This window comes from Cryptosporidium bovis (assembly GCF_009768925.1).
Source record: "Cryptosporidium bovis isolate 45015 chromosome Unknown contig_19, whole genome shotgun sequence".
In the NCBI taxonomy this organism is placed as follows: domain Eukaryota; phylum Apicomplexa; class Conoidasida; order Eucoccidiorida; family Cryptosporidiidae; genus Cryptosporidium; species Cryptosporidium bovis.
This window is the reverse complement of record NW_027125035.1, coordinates 77,462-96,712: the sequence shown is the minus strand read 5'-3', so window position 1 is coordinate 96,712 and position 19,251 is coordinate 77,462. Positions and strand designations below refer to the sequence as shown.

Sequence of the window (19,251 nt, the reverse complement as noted above, 5' to 3'; positions counted from 1 at the left end):
TCAGCGTTCGCTTAGTATATTTCAGGAGGGTAAAAGGTAATGTCGGAGTAGGGTGAATAGGAGCATCGAACTATATATTTTTGTATCGTTTAAACCCTAGATGTCACTATTTCTCTCAAAAAAGTTGTCAATAATAATAGGAAGTCAAACGATCTACAAAAACTCCTCTTTTCTCTCGTATTTATCATCAGTTCAAGTAAAGATATAAGAATGTATCACTCTACCATGAAATTATATTATTTTTTATCCTTCACTTTAAAAAAATTAGTTAAGTTAAATTCCAAATAATAAAGGAATTTTTACATCATTATTGTTAATATTATTCATAAACTAATATAATGTACAAGGAAAGATATTACATAAGCATTATGGTGATTTCTACTTCCTGTACTTAAGTGTATATTTTCACATTAAATACAGTTAAAAATATATATTCAGAACAAATCACATCAAAATTTATTCCTTGTGTTCACCTCCTGTCTCATTTATATTACAACTAACAATTTATTACAGTAAAATCGAGATATTCATTGAAATCTCATTAGATATATATTTAAAAGTCGTAGTTCATTATTACTCGTAATCGTACTTGCCAGTATAGTTTAATCTTAAAATAAATAAGTAGTAATGAAGTAAAAGATTAATATTCTCATAAATATGATCCAACTCATCCTCTCATATTATAAAGGGCACATCATAAACATTCTCAGCTATGCCATAGTAATAATTCGGTTGTTTAACATGTATATACCATATAATCAACTATTAAATAACAGTCAAAATTACTTTCATATCACATACCTCTTTATATATTCCAAGTATAACCCTTTATCTTTCCTCATGTAAAAAAAAGGAATGCCTCCATTCTATCTGCTCATACTACTTACTATTCACCATTTATTCGTTTCTATCTATTATTTACTCAATTTACCATTACCTCACTGCGCATATCTTTGTGTCCATTCTCTGGCAGTTTGTTCATACTTTGATCTGTCTGTCTTATACAAATGAGCAATTTCTGGCACCAACGGATCATCAGGGTTGGCGTCGGTTAACAGAGAAGAGATAGAAAGCAAAACTTTTGATATAGTTAACGCAGGACTCCATTGTTCCTTGAGTATATCTAGGCAAATGGCCCCATTCGAATTTATATTACAATGGTAAATCTTTGTTGTAAAGTTAACTTTTGGTGGTTTAAACGGGTAATCACTTGGAAAATGTATATTAAGAAAAAATACACCACCTGCATATGAACTATCATCTGGACCCATTATAGTTGCTTGCCAATGGAACATGTCATCTCCTATCGGGCCAGCTGAGCAATTTGTTGGTGGATCTCTGTTTAAGTCACTTAATTCCTACATAGTCAAAATAGTAATTATGCGTCAAAGAGAAATACTTCGCATTGGGAATGGCAAGTGAAAAGTAATCCGTGAGATTATTCTACTATATATCAACGTTCACATGAAGTTACGAAAATGGACATTACAATATGTAATAAACCTCTAATCATTATACCGTTTACTGATATATACAAATTCGGCGTTGAAAACAATAATTACGGATAAATTACTTGCCTTACCACCATCTTATCTATATGTACCACTATTAATACACAGAGATAAGACCCATGCTAAATTAAAAAGTAAAACCTACCTTGTGAATGCGTTTTAATGCCATTTTATATTCAATGTTAATTAATATTTCCCAAAAAAAAGAACTTTATTCTAGTTTACAGAAAAATTCTTGTTTGCATATATATACTTTAAATGTGTGTTGTTTGAAATGTGTATGATTATACAACTTCAAAATAGGGCAGTAAATTCAGGAATGTTATATCAAAAACCAATTATACAAGATATATATAGTCGACAAGTATTATACAACACCTATTGTTTGACTATATTTATGCCTATTACTTCAAGAAAGAATTTTCTTGTGTAAAATACTCACGCTTTGTGTACTAATTTCTTCACAGTATCCAACTCTCCTAAAATCTCCTTGTGTAGTTTCTTATATATCCTTCTTTCCTCCTTAAGTTTATGTATATTTATATTTCGATGAATTGTTAACCCCCTTTCTCAAATTTTATTTTTCACTAATTTAAATTTTTCTTGTTTTTCACTATTTTATACTTAGAAAATATCATTACGAATCTACATTCAAGCGCCAACGAAGCGCCAGTGTCGTTTTGTGAATAGGCGGGAAAGCGCCGTATGTGGGTAAAAGTGGAAAATTTATTTTTCTAATGGGAGAGGTGAGGGAAAAGGAGAGAAAAGAGGGGACAGTATTTTGAGATTTGAAGAGAGAAATGGAAAATCGACGTATTGAACAAATTTAAATTTTAATATTCGCTTATAAAGAACTAAGTTCATTATGTCTATTAAGTGATAACTTGTTTGATAACTTGTATATCAGCGACATTCGTGAGGAAAGCCTTGGCCAAACAATACCCCTTGTCTTGTTATTTACGAGTAAAAATTGAAACACTTTCGAACCCATGCCCAGAAACGTGTTTTTTTTCAAAACTTTGTACCTTGTTCTGCTAACTCCCACACGCCACTACCTTCCTCCTCCCCCCCCCCCCACATTGCGTGGACATAAGTTATAATGAAACGATTAAAGTAGTAATTTGCGTCTTCAAATTGACTCCGAACTAAATGTGAAGGGTGTGGGTAACTTGTAGTAAACTAATTATGTGTTATGTTCTGTTTCAGTCGTTTGTTGCCACTGGAACACACAACTGTGTTTATGTAATTGTTAGTAGATGTCTGGAGAGTAACAGTAATTACTCAACTCCAGTAATTGCTTAAGCTCAGAATGAAGGGTTTTATATTCCTGAATTGAGTCCTCAAATGAACTGTGCTGTTTATTGCTACCATGTTTTTCTATTGTCCCTTTCTTCGTTAAAATTCTTGAACAATTATGTTTTTTTCTTAGATAGCTATTCTCGTGGAATTCTATGACCATCCAGTATTTGTTTTCTGCTATAACTTCATAATCTTTTGAAAAATAGCTCTGATTTTTCCCTCCTATAATTACTCTTGGTTTGTTTCTAGAAATAAAATATTTCTTCCTCTCTACACTTGGCAGAGAGACGTACTTAGTGTTATTTTCCAGTTCAATACCAGCATCATTATAATCCTTTGCTTCGCTATTTCCGCCTATTTTCTCCTCCTGTCTTGCTGTTTTTTCAGTATCAACGTCGTTGTCATCGTTATCGTCACCTATAAATAGCTTATTGTTTAATTCTTCAAGATTAACAATTTCGTCAATATCAACCTGGGGTTGTTTTAAATTTATTATTTGTATCCTATTCTTGTATTTTATTAACAAATCATTCAGTAATTCATTAATTACATCGTCATTTATATATGGATTCGGTGTAAAAACGATTTTATTATCCTTACCCTTTGATGAGCACTCGAACAATGATTCACTATTATCATTTTGTACACTTTTGCTTCTATTTATTCTCCTTGAACTTCTTATAGGTGTTGTGTAAATATTTATTTCAGCACTGTTATTTTCAGTATCATTTTCACACAGGTTAACCTCTTTATTGTCGACTTTTTTCCTGCTTTTCTCAAACTTTCTATGTGACTTCAGTCTGTAAAACGAACCAAGCAATGAATTTTCATCACTTTCATCATTCTCTTTTCTATTTTGTGTTGTATTGCATCTCTCTGACATCACTGCAGGTGAAATTTTCATTTACGGTACTACATATATATTTTCACTTATTTAACTTTATTACTAATAATTTCGGTAAATATATGAATATTCTTTACATTATCTGCATGCAATTTTTATTTTTTGCCACGTGGGGCGAGTACATTATTCTTGTATTATATTTTTTTACTTTGCGTAAATGAAATTATTTAAATTAATAATTATAAGTGAATAAATGTATTACCACCCCCTCTTTATGATACGTAACATACTTATTTTTATTTTCAACAATAATAAGCGGAACTAAATACTCAGTGACAGGAAAACATATTAACACAATCAATAGGAATTTCTGCCATAGTTTACTATAAGGTACAGAATACCCATTTTTTTATCCTAGTCTCGTATTTAAAAAAAATAGTTTCAATTTTCAAAGCATTAAAATATCATGTTAGACAAATATAGTCGGTGCGTTGTTTTTCCATTTGATCACACAGTTTCGTAATAACTATAGATTAATTGATACAATTCCGATGTCTGTAAAATATGAGCTACATACTATTATACCTTTCTATTGTTTTTCTAACAAATATGAAACATACGCGAATTAGGACATTGATCAAAACCGTTGGAAATAACTGCAATACATATCTTATTTGTAACTAAAAATACCTATTTATGTGTTTTCTTCATAATTGTTTGTGTTAAAATATTTATCCATTTCCCATTGATTTTTCTGTTAGATAAGAAATTATTACTGGGAAAGGGCGCCTGCATGTTTAAATAACTTGCATGAATTATCTTACATAGGTTGTAGCACTAACAATTAAAAAGCAAATAATAACGAGTTGACTGATTAAATGAATTAATATATCAATAGAGGAGTGTATATATGTGTATATACATATTTGTGTACGTACAAGATTGTATTGAATAATGACAGAATACAAGAGGAATTATGCAAAACAGGAGTTAATATATGATTTGTTATTTGGTGATAATCAAAGAAACAAGGGGCTAAGAAGAATAAGCAGTAATATACTTGAAAATACAGACAATTGTTTAATATGTAACAAAAAAAATAATTTACATGATCTGAGAAAGGAAAATAAAACAAGTGAAAATGTGATAAGTAACTCAAATATATTGTTGTGTTTAGAATGCAAAAGGAGGTTATTTTCATTTGAGGGTTTCAAATACCAGTGTAATCAAATTAAAAGAATGATCTCAAATTTGGAGAAAACCAGCGTGGTATTGAGTGATCAAGTTAATAAATTAAATAATACGATCAATAGAGTTGGGTATAGCTCAAAAAAGAAAATAGATGGCGAGTTGAAGGATAAAAATAACTATGAAAACATACCACCAGATTGGTGTAATAGAGATATTCCACCAAAGTATGGTAAAGGCAAGGATATAATTAAATTTAAGGAGGCAATAAACAAAATAAATGATGAGATGAACAACAACAAGGAAAATCAATTGATAGCTCATTTGTGTTATTTTCATGATGATTTGACTAATTTGCAAGAAACAATCATAACATTTATAAATGTGTTGGACACATATATGGATACACCTTTTATTTCACTTATTAAGAACGAAGATAATATTAATGATAATAGTGCTGATTCTAAATATGAAGAATATAATATTGAAAAAGAAATACAAACAGAAAAAGAGACACAACCATGTATAAATGTGTCATTTATGGATAATGAACCAATTTTTGGCAAAGACAGCGACAAACTCACAAACATTGACATGAACACCACTACAGCCCAGAGGATTGAAAAAATAAGAAAACAACAAGAAAAGGTACGCCAACAAATAAAGTCTTTATATAGCACTACTCTAAGTAAGAGCCCTTCAAATAAAAACAGTAATTTAATTGGTGATTATTTTTTATTTGACAAGGACGAAATTTCGCCAATTAATAACAATATAAATTATTACTATGACGAAGAAACTAAGGATAACAAGTCTTCCTATATAACGTCATCAAAATCTCCTCCAATAAATAGTTACAACGTACTTTGGTCACCATCTTCAATTTCCTCCTCTTCTCCCTTATCTCCCTCGTCGCCTCTAACATCTAAGTTGGATTCGGATGAACATCAAACTAAAGATTAGTAGTCTGTAAGTGGTAGTTGGTTTAAACCCTCTTAATTAAATGACAAATAAATGAACGAAAAGGCAAATGTGTAGTAAGGGGTAAAAAGATTTAAATGACCTAAAGTACTATAATAAAAAATTTCCTGCAACACTATAATTGGCAGTCTCAGGAATCTGAATTGACACCATTACAATGACTACTTTTTGTGAATAAGTTCTAAATTATATAATAATATGCGAAATTAATTGTTATTTCTGTTTATTTTTTAGTGAAAATGTAAATTAACACTACATTTATTCAACTATTAGATCGAATTTGTTTTATTATTTGAAATTATAAACTCAATGTTGAGAAATTAGTAGATAGTCGATTAATTACCAAATTTAGTAGTCTATTGGTAACTAATATCCATTAGATTTAATAACTTTTGTTTCAGTTACTATAGGCGTCAAAAGGATCAAATAACAAAGGTACTTAAACCTCATTTGAAGTAATGTTATCTCTTTTTTAATCAAATAGTTTGTTGATGTGGCGAAAATTGCAAAAGCACATAAGGAGTATACTCTTCGTCTACGTCTTTATCGTTCGACTTATATGTAGCACCAACTCTACCTTTCTCATTAAAGACCTTTTCAATACAAGTTTGAATTTTTTTCATTTTTGAGGGATTATTGTCCATACTTAAAAGAAAAGAGGCAAATTTTGGTGGAACGCCATATCTAAGAACAGCTTCAACAAAACACCTCATAGCCTTAATATGTATCCACGAGATAAATATATCAGAAAAACCAGCAAAACACATTCTTTTCAAGTACTTTTCCTGTTTTTCTTTTTCCTGGAAAAGCTTCTCTCTTTGTGTAACTAAATGGTTATATCTTTCCCTAGAATAGCAAAAGTCGTCTCTAACAATATACTTTCTACTTTTGCACTCAATTTTAAAGTTCTCTAAAGACGACCTAAATAGTAATACCCTTACAATCTCATTGCCATCTTTATCGGAAATAGAGGGAATTATTATTGCAGACTTTGGCACAACATACTTGTCTATCGACTCATATGTAGAAATGAAAGCATCTCTAGTTCCTTTCGGGATAATTACGAATACAGTCAATATATGTTCAGTATTAATGATATCACTCTCATCTATAGATTCTGGAGTTATCACGTCGGTTAAATCTCTCGTAATTAAATTACCACTTACTACAACAGGTCCAGAACCACTAGCAGACGAATTTGCGACACCACCTACAGTTTGCTCAACCATATTCTTACCATAATTGTTTTGTACCGCTGTTTTCAGCTCAGCAAATTGAACAGATTTGTTTCTCAGATCAATGTCCAATTTTTGTACCGACTGCAATAATGAATTTAAGTTTTCTTTCATTAGCCTTTCTTTCGGAAACCTTGCGTGGTCCCATGAAAAATTTCTTAGATACTGTTGTACTGTAAATGAACTTCTTTGCCATATTATCCTAAATTCCATACTCTGACCCAATTCCAATCCCAATCTTTCAACTCTTCTAAGTACTGCCTCCACATTCGTATCGTGTTTAGATAAATCATCACCTAATTTAATCAAATCATCAAAGGCTCCAAACTTTAATGAAAATGGAACGTCAAATCCCGTTACATGCATATTTTGCGTTACATTTTTTGTTGATTTGCACAATTCTTCTTGTATTATATCCCTATTACTCTCTGTAAGGCCGCATGCCACTATCCAATACTGTTGATTCTGCGAATCTTTATTCCCACCATCTAAAGAACCCATTATAATATCTGTATGATTGTATTTTGACGATTACTTGTCACCCAATTTTTGCGAGAAATAACTACCTGTTCGAAAAAATTGAAGAAACTAACTCTTCAATTAGAAAAAGATACAAAAAAAAATACAAACTTGCGTCAACTTAAGTGTTTATAATAAAACCAGTGATCTTTCTTGCCAGTCAAACTCAGTGTATAAATATCAGTGTATTCACGTATGTAGTTATATATAATTTATTGTATATTTACTACTTGTAATTTATTTGAATAAATTATCCTTTTTTTTGTTTGTTTTACTTTATTTATTCTTGGCTTTATTTTTTTTACATTTTTATTATTTGCATTTAAACACTTTTTCTCCCGCCAAATATTTTTTTTCCCATTTGTTTTCCTAACAAGTTTGGCGCCATGTTGGAATTAATCACGAGCTGATAATTGTGATTTTCTTTTATCGCTTCAAGCTGCAATTCTTGTTAGCTTACTTACCATTTTTTCTACTTATCTGACCTCAGTTATATGCTATTCCATATGCATTACACAGGAAGTGTCTAATAAAAATTGAACGCAAAATAGAGTAGAAAGTAAGGTTTTTTGAAATCTGATGTATGTTTTATCGTTCTGGAAAAGTTTTGTTTTACATGTATGCTTTTAATTGTTAAAGGAAATAGAAAATAGTAAACTTTTTCTTCATTCTGATTGTACTTTCCCACTTACATATTCTTTCTCCAGGACATTCTTGCCCCAATCTTACTTTTTTTACAGTAAAATTCCGATACAAGACACCGAAGACTATTTTAAAACTATTTAGATTTTATATAATGACTCTTATCTAAATTTGTTCATACTTGTACTTATTGCTCCATTTTAAACATGTAAAATGAAAACTGGCGCCAGTGAGGGGTATAGGAATGTCCTATACTAGGTTGCTATAATTCTTAAAAAGAATAATCAGAGGTGGATTAGCTTTTTAATGACCTAATAGCTAACTGGACATTATATGTCTATATTTCAGAGTGTATATATATATATATTTGTTGATATACTCAAAAATACGCTTGTTATCTGTTTAAATTGCGACAGCAGGTAGTATTAATCGGTGAACCATTACCAACTCTAATTCTTATTTCTATCTATATAGCTTATTTTTAAATATTTAATTCACTGACTCTTTGTGGCTGGTTAACTTTGGATTTATTTAACTGCAATATCTTTTGGGATTGAGCAGATACATTCCCTATTATTGAACCAGTACGAGCAAGAAAAGCGTAGTTGTACATTTTTAATAGCATAAATAACAAAATGACTTTGGAGGCAACCGTTATATGTTTAGACAATTCAAACTACTCTAGAAATAGTGACTACGGGACATCTAGAATAATTCAACAACAGGATGCAGTGAACTTTATATCTGGAATAAAAACACAACAAAATCCAGAAAATTTGGTCGGAATACTTTCAATGGCAGGTGAGAGGATAGAACTTAGAGTGACTCCGACATCTGACTTGGGAAAAGCAATGCATTCAATTGCTGGGATGAGATTATGTGGAGAAATAGATATAATGAGAGGAATACAAATAGCTCAACTTGCATTGAAACACAGATTAAACAAAAACTTAAAGCAAAGAATAATATGTTTCGTAGGTAGTCCGTTGGATGATGATGTTTCAGAGAAACAGCTTGAAAAACTTGGTAAAACTCTCAAAAAAAACAACGTATCTATAGACATTATTAGTTTTGGTGAAATTGATATAAATCACAATCGGCTTGAAGCTCTTGTTAATTCTGCAAACAACAATAACAAAAGTAACTTTATTGAAATCAAAGCTCCAAACAATATAGTAGATGCCTTAATGTCCTCTCCCATTGTATTAGGTGAAGGTAATCACGCAGTTAATGAAGGTAGTGCTTCGAGTATCCCCGGTGATGCAAACGCATTTGAATTTGGAGTTGATCCAAGTGTTGATCCGGAGCTTTACATGGCCCTCAGGATGTCTATGGAAGAAGAAAGAGCCAGGCAGTCTAGATTAGAGAATAACAACAGTGGTAATTCCGACGGTACTAATTTCGACCAAATACCAACTATTAGTGAAATAAATGCCATGGAGGTGGACGACGAGCTTAGACAAGCTCTGTTGCTTTCCATCCAAGATTTTTCCGGATCCAACGATGGAAATAACTCAAATAACAACCAACAAAATGGCAGTAACGTTCAAGACTCCACTCAAGAAGACAGTAGCCAATTAAATGATTTGAACGGAAACAGCAATAACACTGGAACTGGGAACAATGACAATGCAAATGGCAATCAGGGCAATGATAACTCATCATAAGAAGCGATATTTGTAACAATGCTGTTTTTATTGTTTATTTTCTCCCACTCCTCCCCCACTCCAGTCATTTCTATAAAACTACACTAGTCATAGATCAATATAGCTATCTATTTTGGCAAATAGTAGCATTCATATTAGATGTAAGTCACGATTGATCTAAACAGTCATCTCTAATAATATAATCCTCAGTATCCATGTCTTTGTAGTCTTCTAGATAGTCGCAGCTGTTTTCATCCTCGTTGTCGCAACTAAGTCCCAAAATGGAATTTGGATCCATATTTAATTCCCTTTCTCCGGGATTGGGAACGAAAACCCTAACATGGTTATACGGGGAAAAACATATTCTTCCCGTTGATTTTGACCTGAGTTTTGACTTTGACCTGCAATTAGAATTGGACGAAGATAAGGACGATATGTTCTTTCTGTTCTTAATTGGTGTCAATAATCTTCCATTTAATGATGCATTATCGCCGTCAATAAGTCCTTTGTCACCTTCATTATTTATTGCTTTTTCATCTTTACTCCTACCCTTGACACTATTGATTTTCTTAAGTAACTCTGGCGAGTATAAATCCTTGTTTAATAACAATATATTACCATTATCATTTTCATTAATATTAAAACCCGTTTTATGATGATTTATACTTTCTAATATAACTCCAGCATTTTTGCTTTTCTCCGGTGATATTAAAGAATTTTCCTCATCTAAATATGCCATAGGTATTGTGTGAAATCTCCCAGAACGTGTGTCATATAAATCAGGATGTCCTGCTCCAGACAAAGGAGCACCATTCCAATTTTGAAGTCTATTTAATATACTTTTTCTATTACCACTAACCGATAAACCTATATATTCACATAAATTTTTTAAATTACTTAGTGACCACAATTCTTCATCCTCTAGTGTTGCTGGATTTACTGTTACAAATGTTTTTAATGGTTCTGATATCACTGGAAATATTGTATCTTCACCTCTCTCCTCAATACTATTTCCATCTATATCAATGCTACTATTGTCATTATTAACATTATTACTGTTATCCTCTTCTTCCGTATTGCTTTCTGTATTCAAGTGCGTAGTATAATAATTTTCTATATCCATTCCTATTATATCATTCATATAACTAATTTTCTCTTCGTCAATCTTGTCTATACAGTCCAATTCAATTAAGTTATGGTCCAAATACTCGCATTCCCTTGATATATTTATTTCTTTGTCTAGTTTGTCGTCTGTCATCATTTAATTATTGTTATTATTCTCTTTTTCAATTAAACCTATTTCTTATTCAATTTGAGTTAATATATCATTACCTTTTCAATGAATTATACTACCGAAAGATTATTTTAATTTACATAAATTTAATTCTGCAAATTATCGCTATCTATTTCCAAATAAAATAATTATTTTCTAGATATTCACCCCAATTATTTGTTTATACTTTCATATTGATAAAATATTTGTTATGACTAATGTATCAATTATTTAATTAATAATCGAGCTGATTACACGATTCTACCAATTTTTCTGCTGAATTTTTTTAATCCCTAGTTATTATTTCACTAAATAGTCACCTTTGATGAAAAATTACTGCAACTTCAACACAAAAAAATCGATTGCATTATTACCCTCAAAAAGAAATTTTATATAACTGTGCTCAACTAGCACTTCAGATGAGAAAATCACTCACTCAATCAGTACCTACTTTCTGTGTATTTATATACCTATGCTCACATTTATATATAAATCTTAATATACTGACAGATATATACATAGATATTTTCATCAATACAAGTCTATTTGCTTAGATATAAAATAGACATATTAAGACCTATTTCTCTCCACCACTTTTCCTCTTCAATCTTTATTTTACTTATTCAAAATAAATATACCTGTATTCCCCACATTTGCCGCCGAAACACGCATTTACTATATTCCCTTCACTAGTAGATGAAGGTGCATATTTACAAAAATGAAAATATGTCTTATGAGCAAAAAATTGCTGTCTAAATTAAAAAGAAAGCCTTCACCTGAGCAACGAGCCAATTTAGAGAACCGCAGAAATCCTTGGCAAACCCCATGGACCCTCACTCCATTGGCACTCCTGCCACTCTAAGGCAATTCGACACATTCCATGAATATCTCACAATCAAAGAAGCTAGTCATCCTTCTTCCCTCCTTTCCTAAATTCACTCTAGTAACATAAAATTATATACTTTAAAAATAATGTTTACTCTTCAACTAAACATTATAACTAATTCTATTAATCTAACATACCCTTTTCAACAGTATTATATGCATGTATATACATACTCGTGTATATGAACACACGTATTTTTTACTTCTACAGCTAATTTAGTTAATTAAAAAAATAATAGTTCGAATACTTTTATATTGATATTCAAAATTGCAAATAAACACACAAAGGAAGTGAATGTATATTTAGACAGAAAGATTTTAGCTTGTTCGCCAATATCCAGTTGTTTTCTTATTCAGCAATATTTCCGTTTTTATTGATACCAACAATGCCGTTTAAATTGGTATCTTTGTTATTTATATTCGGTCCACCACCACCTGCTACCATTCCCAACCTACCACTATTAATAATGTTGTTCCCATGTCCGGCCTCCATCACCAAACCACCAGTATTATTTATATTGACACCATTTTTTATACCAGAATAATTCATTGTGTTCATACTACTGTTACTATTTGACGGTACAGCATTGTAACACTGATTATTCATCTTAATACTTGAATCACCAACATTAACTGTCATACTTTGATTGCACAAACCAATGTCACTGCTGCCATTGCTTACACCGTTATTACTGGAATTCCAAGTCTCAATGTTTAGCGAATCATTCTTGTAAACCACACTGTTACCACCATTCATACCAAATATAGATGATTGTGATGATGATTGATATCGGTTTGCATGTGACTGAGAACTACCGCTAGAATTTGAAATGTTTGTGTCATTACTCCCCATTGTACCACCTAATCCTCCTCTTCCAACTCCAACTATTCCACCAACTCCTCTTCCAATTCCCACTACTCCAATGTTGTTATTCATATTATTGCCAACACTAGTATGACTACTTCCCATTAAATTCACATTAGAACCTGTTGTATTCATATTTACAATATCTCCTGATTTTTTCATGATGTTTCCATTATTTGTCATTTGCTGCATAAAAATACCTTCGTTGTTCATTCCTTGTGTAACAATATTGTGGTTTGTTGAATTCATTATGTTACTATTGCTACCATTACTATTAGCAATGTTATTACCAACAATATTCGTATTCGTATTAACACCATTTACATTCACTCCAATGTTGCCACTATTGGTACTAATGTTAGTTGAACTACTTGCGTTAATGCCTGGATGGTGATGACTGCCCGTGATGTTCCCACTATTTGCATTATTACTGTTATTGCTCGCCCCACCATTAACAATCATTTCTCCTTGAATTCTAGATTGAATTCCTCCACCAACCAAGTGAGGTTGTTGAATAGCTCCTCCAACTCCATACTGAACACTGTTGTTGCTATTAATACTTTGATTTTGTTGATATTGTTGGCCCTTGCCCTGTAAATTGTGAGAAGTCAAATTACCAATATTGCCCAATACATGTGATTGTTGTGAAGGGGATTGTGGGTGCAAGTTATGTGGTTTTAGTTGTTGGTATATAACTTGTCCTTGTTTTGTTGGCTGTTGGAACTGCATCTGCCTTAATCCTTCTTGATGGTGATGATTCGCACTAGTCATATATTGACCACCTTGTTGCTGTTGTAATTTATGCTGATATTGCTGCTGATTCTGAGTATTACTGAATTGTTGGTTCTGCATCTGCTTTTGTTGCAACTGGTTCGCTTGCATATTCATTCCAACCCCCATATTCGAAGGTACACTGTTATTATTACCACCACTATTACTACTATTTCGCATTACCACGTTTGACTTTCTCCTCTTAACACTGCTATTTTGTGAAGACACTGGTTTCTGATTGACTTCTCTCTTCTTTACAGCTTTGTTTACAACTTGACTGTTTTGAATCGTCACCTGGCCATGTCTATTACTATTCCCTCCGCCACCTGTCATTGGGGGAGTGTAAGACATTTGCTGATTTTCACCGTGACCTATTATCAATCCTCCCTGCATTCCAATACTACCGTTATTAACGACACCCATCCCCACTCCCATGCCACCATTTCCACCAGATCCTTGGTTTTGGTTTTTAATCATCACAGAATGTTGATGCTGGTTCTGTTGTCCTTGTTGATTTTGTTGTTGACCTTGTTGGTTCTGCTGCTGATTTACAGACGTATTTGAATTGTTTCCATTATTTATCACAGAACGTTGTAATAAAAACTCAGGTAACTGCGGTTTCCTACATGTTGTTGACGTTGATATTAGCATCCCGGTACCACCATATCTTCCGCCCATTGTACTTTGTTTGTACCTTTCTAAAGTGTAATCAATTAATTTTAATTGGATATCTATTCCAGGAAGGCGTGATAAGTACTCCTCTACTGTTGTTGCCGGTGGAAGATTTCCTGGTGCCAGTAAATGCGCCGGTATACCACTAGGTAGAGGCGTTTGATTTTGAGGATGGCTCATTGAAATTGTATTATTTCCGTTAATATTGCCGCTATTATCATTACCAACGTTCATATTACTATTGCCAACGTCACTATTTATAATAGACCCCGAATGACACACATTCTTATTATCGCTGCCATTATTACTTCCTATTTTTTGAGTAGATGGCAAACTGCTATTTATTGAATTCTTGTTACCTATCACTGTTGAAGATGAGAATATTTGCTGTGGCACAGCATTATTATTAATTACTGAGTTTGAATTATTTATATTATCCCTATTATTTGTAATTGTATTTATATTGTTGTTTACAATAGACTTGTTGGTATTATTGATATTATTACCATTGACACCAGTAGTAACGTCACCTTTGCTAGCCATTAAATTATCATTAGCTCCCATAAAACCATTATTTAAATTGCCAGTAGTGTTATTGCTATTATCGTTGTTGATATTATTACTACTACTGCTGCTACTATTCATGATCCCGTTATAGCTATTGTTTTCACCACCAATACTATTAATGCTATTATTACTATTACCAGTGCTAATGTTATTGTTGATATTATTGCTATCACGACCATTATTGGTGCCATAACTTCCATTGTTAATATTGGAATTGGCACTATTATTATTGCTACCATTATTACTATTGTTGCTATTATTCTTGCTAGAAACCATTGTAGATTCTATGTGTTGATTTAACATCTGATTCACATGTGCCACCAAATTCGCATGACTCTGATGGGGTGGCAAAACTCCATCCTGTAATATATTTGGACCATAATTCTGCTTAATTGTTTGTATATATGAAGTAATCTGAAATGAATCCTGAAATTGTTGATTTTGCAGTGATCTCTTTTTCATATTCGCACCAAATTTACTAACAATAGACGATAATATATGCAATTGTTCCCTTTTATAACTATTTACGACACCAAATGGAATTTCAAGGTTTATCCCACAATCAGAATCCTCTTTTTTGCCATTTTCATCATCTTTAGCTTTGTCATCTTTGTTATTCACGCTTCCTGTTATACTATTTTTATTATCATTACTAACATTGTCATAGTTTCTATCACTTTTGCTAACATCATTACCACCACTATTGTTCCTACCCATACAACCATTTACATTATTGATATTACGTGGGGATAACTCCCTATCTCCTGATTTACCGTTATTTTTGAAAGAATTTATAATGTCACTTAATGATAATTGGGGAATTAGTTTAGAAGGTTTAAATTGCTTTTGGTTAATCAATATATCTGCACTACTAGATGGCTTTACTCTCACATAACCGTTATCTGCGTTTGACACATCATTAGTATCTGCCGCGGTACCACTCTTGATTGTCATTTCGTTCTCACTTATAGCAATAGATGAAGACTTTGTTGAGTATTTTTTGTCACCCTTACTGCTACCACAACCTTCAACTTGTTTCATTTCCACGTCCTTTTCTGTATTACTCTCAGTATATCTACTTCCCCTCTTCAAATCTAGTGCGAATTCTTTAATATGATCAAATAGTGAAGCAGAAAAGTTATAATACTTATTTTCATTATTAATATAATTGACTCGTTTCCTCACCTTCAATACCTTATCAATATCTGATCTAGAAATCTTTGGTTTGTCTTTTTTGTCGCCTTGGAAATTTGTGTTTGTTGATTTCGTTGTGTTACTATTATCATTAGTATCATCATTAGCACTATTTAAATTGTTGATGTTAGTATTAATATCACGACTACCAACATTATTGCTATTATCACCATTGCTTTCAAAAGTCTCATCGTTCTCATGATTGTCCTCATTAATCACTTTACTAACATTTCGATCACTAGTACTGTTTATATTTCCAACTTTTCTATTATTATTAATATTACCACCATTACTAACAATGGCATTACCTTCATTGTTACTGTGGTTCTTTTCACTATTGTTTTCGTCTCCCTTATAGAGATAATTCCATCTTTCCTGGCACTGCTTGGCTGTCTTCATTCTACCATAGAGAGTGCTAAAAAAGTAATTATGTGATAAAGCAATAAGATTCCAATTTGTAGTTGGTGGATGCTTAGTATTAATTATACAAGCACTGTCAAACGAAGTATATTTTGAAACGAAATAAACAAGCAACACGTCTTCTGACAAATCCCATGTATCTGCATAAGCAAGAATATCATACACATTTTGGTCATTATGTGCAACTACACTGCCTGTTGTCATATGTGGTACAACAGAAGTTGATGTTGGAGCTTGTTGTGTAATTGTATTTAGTATCTTCTTTGAACTCGAAGCCGCCCTCCTTCTGTTCTTTCTCTTACTTTCAGGTCCAAAATCATTGCCTATTGAATCATGCGAAGAGCCAGACATCATCCCAGATGACGTCCTATATACCATATTGGATGGTGAAGATGTAACGTATCTATTTACAAATGCAGGTAAACTATCCACCGATAATACAAACAATGACAATAACAATGATATATCCTCTATGTCCATAATACTCTTTTTTGGTGCTATTATTAAATTCTTAGAATCTATATATGGATCAGGAGGCCTATATTCAGATATCGTGTTAATTATTCCTGGACCTTGAAGCAATACATGTACTATATCCGCCCAGTTTTCTAAAGATTTTTGATAATCATCCGAGTCTCCTATATTCTCTTTTTTTGTTGAAAACTCCTTAAATAAATCGGAAATGTCGTTTGAATTTATTGTAAAATTATTGTTTGTCGCCAATCCCATATTAGACTTATTTTTCGATTCCGCTTTCGTGTTATTACTTTGATTCGTATTGTTTGATAATGAATTCGCTTCAGCTATATTTAATTTATTCCCTACATCTGATGTCGTCTCCTTTGTCGAAGATGTAACAAATGCTTTCGAAAATACTAGTGGATCTAGTTGAAGTAACAAGTCTTCGTCAATTACCCATTGACAACTTTCATTATCTTGATCTATATCTATACTTAATGGCGAACTTGGTATTACTTCACTTCCCACAGTATTGCTCGCATTTTTGTTAGTGTCAATATCCTTCATTTTGTCCTTTTCTTTTTCTATAGATGCTAGTATCTCATTTATTTTATTGCATTCAAATATACTTTGTTCCATTTGACGCGTACAATAATTATATAAACGCTTTCTTGCAGGTGATATTTGTATATCCTCACCATTATTCATTTGGTTTATTGTCATTGTATATGGTTCTAAATCACTCGGAACTAATTCTTTATCAATATTATATACTATACCCAGCCAAAACGATTGTATTAATGCACTACATTTCGATGATACATGCCTTTCTAGATTCAACATTCTTTTTCTCCAGTAATTTTGAACCATTAGTGACAGCCTCTTGGCTGCATACATCTTCCATCTCCTTTCCTCATAGTAATCTTTAGAAAGCCATGTCATTTCCTGCAACAAGAAATCCCACTGACTTTTTACATTACTTTGGGGCTCTGGACACGCTATCGAATAACCACTACGAATTATTGATAGGGCCTTTTCGGCCATGTATAGTCGGTTCAACATTACTTTAAAATTTTATTTTTATATATTAATTTCTCTCTAATGTATAGTACCCATCGATTTTAATTTATTATCTCAAACTATAGGCCACACAGCTCTTCCTCTTACTTTTTAATTATTTTCGGGTACTAGAAAAGTATTCTACACTTTCTGAACTCTTAAATCCAATCAACTGCAAAGTACACTTTTAAATCAGTTTTTCAATATCGATATTGAATTACAGTTGTGGGTTTATTTCGTTGTCCTATTTTATTAATACCACCTTTTTTAATCTTATTTTTTTATTTTTATTGGTATCTGTCTACATCAACTTGCCGCCAAAAAAATATACAATTTAACATTACTTTGTTATTTATTTTGACCATTCTACTAGTACCTACCCAAACTGCACATTTGCCGCCTAGCTCCTTATTTCTTTTTTGTCGTAATTATTCATTTTTGTGTTTAACGTAATGTATAATAACCTTTATTATGTAAAAACATTAATTTTTACATAAAGTTAAAATCTCTGATTTACCTCAATTTTTACTTATTCCCAAAATTTTTTTTTCACACAAAGCAGACCGTATGTTACCAGTTTGCTCTTCTATATGAACGACTGTTTTTGCAATAAGTTAATGGTGATTAAAGCCGACTAGAGTCGGCTTCATTGTATCTTTGCACTACCATTTTTTTGAATGAAATCCTCTTTAACGCTCCGATACCTTCCCAATTTTGCCATGTTCCCACTTTCTTCTTCATTCTAACAGTGTCTTTTTGCAATTTTTGCCAGGTTTCTGGTTGAAAATGCATCTTTTCCATTTACCTCACTTGTTTTCAATAAAGAGGCTCGTGCTTAAATACTAACTTTACTGGAAAGAATGATATTTATCCTGCAAAGGTTTCATTTGAGTGATAAACTTTATTCTGTCCCTATTTGCCCCAAATGCTGTTATTTTTTGTTAGATAGTAGCCGGACATGTACATACAATGTGTAGTTGCATGCAATAAATAACTCAGGTATAAAAAACTATCTATACTCAAAAAATGTCCACATAATATATTTTATGCATGTAATTAAGACATCTGTAAATAATTCAACAAAACATTAAAAGTATAAAATTTACCTTTATTTTTGTATGCTGAAATGTTACGATCTGTCTAAAAGGAAACTAGATACTTTAGGCACAGAAAAAAATCTATTAATTATTACTTAATACTAAACCCAGAATGAACAATAAA

The 19,251-nt window shown here is 32.0% G+C and overlaps 8 protein-coding genes across 8 annotated transcripts; 2 read left to right on the top strand and 6 right to left on the bottom strand.

Moving 5' to 3' along the window:
* Positions 1-938: 938 nt before the first annotated feature.
* Positions 939-1,680, bottom strand: FG379_000996 (uncharacterized protein; the record flags this gene model as incomplete). Its single annotated transcript, XM_067326422.1, has 3 exons — positions 939-1,358; positions 1,583-1,633; positions 1,657-1,680. 3 exons carry the CDS (start codon positions 1,678-1,680, stop codon positions 939-941), a joined length of 495 nt encoding a protein of 164 aa, XP_067182812.1.
* A 1,080-nt stretch (positions 1,681-2,760) lies between these two features.
* Positions 2,761-3,693, bottom strand: FG379_000995 (uncharacterized protein; the record flags this gene model as incomplete). The annotated part of the gene is made up of 1 exon (XM_067326421.1): positions 2,761-3,693. One exon carries the CDS (start codon positions 3,691-3,693, stop codon positions 2,761-2,763), a length of 933 nt encoding a protein of 310 aa, XP_067182811.1.
* A 915-nt stretch (positions 3,694-4,608) lies between these two features.
* Positions 4,609-5,805, top strand: FG379_000994 (uncharacterized protein; the record flags this gene model as incomplete). The annotated part of the gene is made up of 1 exon (XM_067326420.1): positions 4,609-5,805. One exon carries the CDS (start codon positions 4,609-4,611, stop codon positions 5,803-5,805), a length of 1,197 nt encoding a protein of 398 aa, XP_067182810.1.
* A 494-nt stretch (positions 5,806-6,299) lies between these two features.
* FG379_000993 (vacuolar ATP synthase) lies at positions 6,300-7,559 on the bottom strand (the record flags this gene model as incomplete). Its single annotated transcript, XM_067326419.1, has 1 exon — positions 6,300-7,559. One exon carries the CDS (start codon positions 7,557-7,559, stop codon positions 6,300-6,302), a length of 1,260 nt encoding a protein of 419 aa, XP_067182809.1.
* Positions 7,560-8,854: 1,295 nt separating this feature from the next.
* Positions 8,855-9,886, top strand: FG379_000992 (26S proteasome regulatory subunit S5A; the record flags this gene model as incomplete). Its single annotated transcript, XM_067326418.1, has 1 exon — positions 8,855-9,886. One exon carries the CDS (start codon positions 8,855-8,857, stop codon positions 9,884-9,886), a length of 1,032 nt encoding a protein of 343 aa, XP_067182808.1.
* Positions 9,887-10,031: 145 nt separating this feature from the next.
* FG379_000991 (uncharacterized protein) lies at positions 10,032-11,123 on the bottom strand (the record flags this gene model as incomplete). Its single annotated transcript, XM_067326417.1, has 1 exon — positions 10,032-11,123. One exon carries the CDS (start codon positions 11,121-11,123, stop codon positions 10,032-10,034), a length of 1,092 nt encoding a protein of 363 aa, XP_067182807.1.
* A 1,249-nt stretch (positions 11,124-12,372) lies between these two features.
* On the bottom strand, positions 12,373-18,033 carry FG379_000990 (uncharacterized protein; the record flags this gene model as incomplete). The annotated part of the gene is made up of 1 exon (XM_067326416.1): positions 12,373-18,033. One exon carries the CDS (start codon positions 18,031-18,033, stop codon positions 12,373-12,375), a length of 5,661 nt encoding a protein of 1,886 aa, XP_067182806.1.
* A 621-nt stretch (positions 18,034-18,654) lies between these two features.
* Positions 18,655-18,831, bottom strand: FG379_000989 (uncharacterized protein; the record flags this gene model as incomplete). Its single annotated transcript, XM_067326415.1, has 1 exon — positions 18,655-18,831. One exon carries the CDS (start codon positions 18,829-18,831, stop codon positions 18,655-18,657), a length of 177 nt encoding a protein of 58 aa, XP_067182805.1.
* Positions 18,832-19,251: the final 420 nt, after the last annotated feature.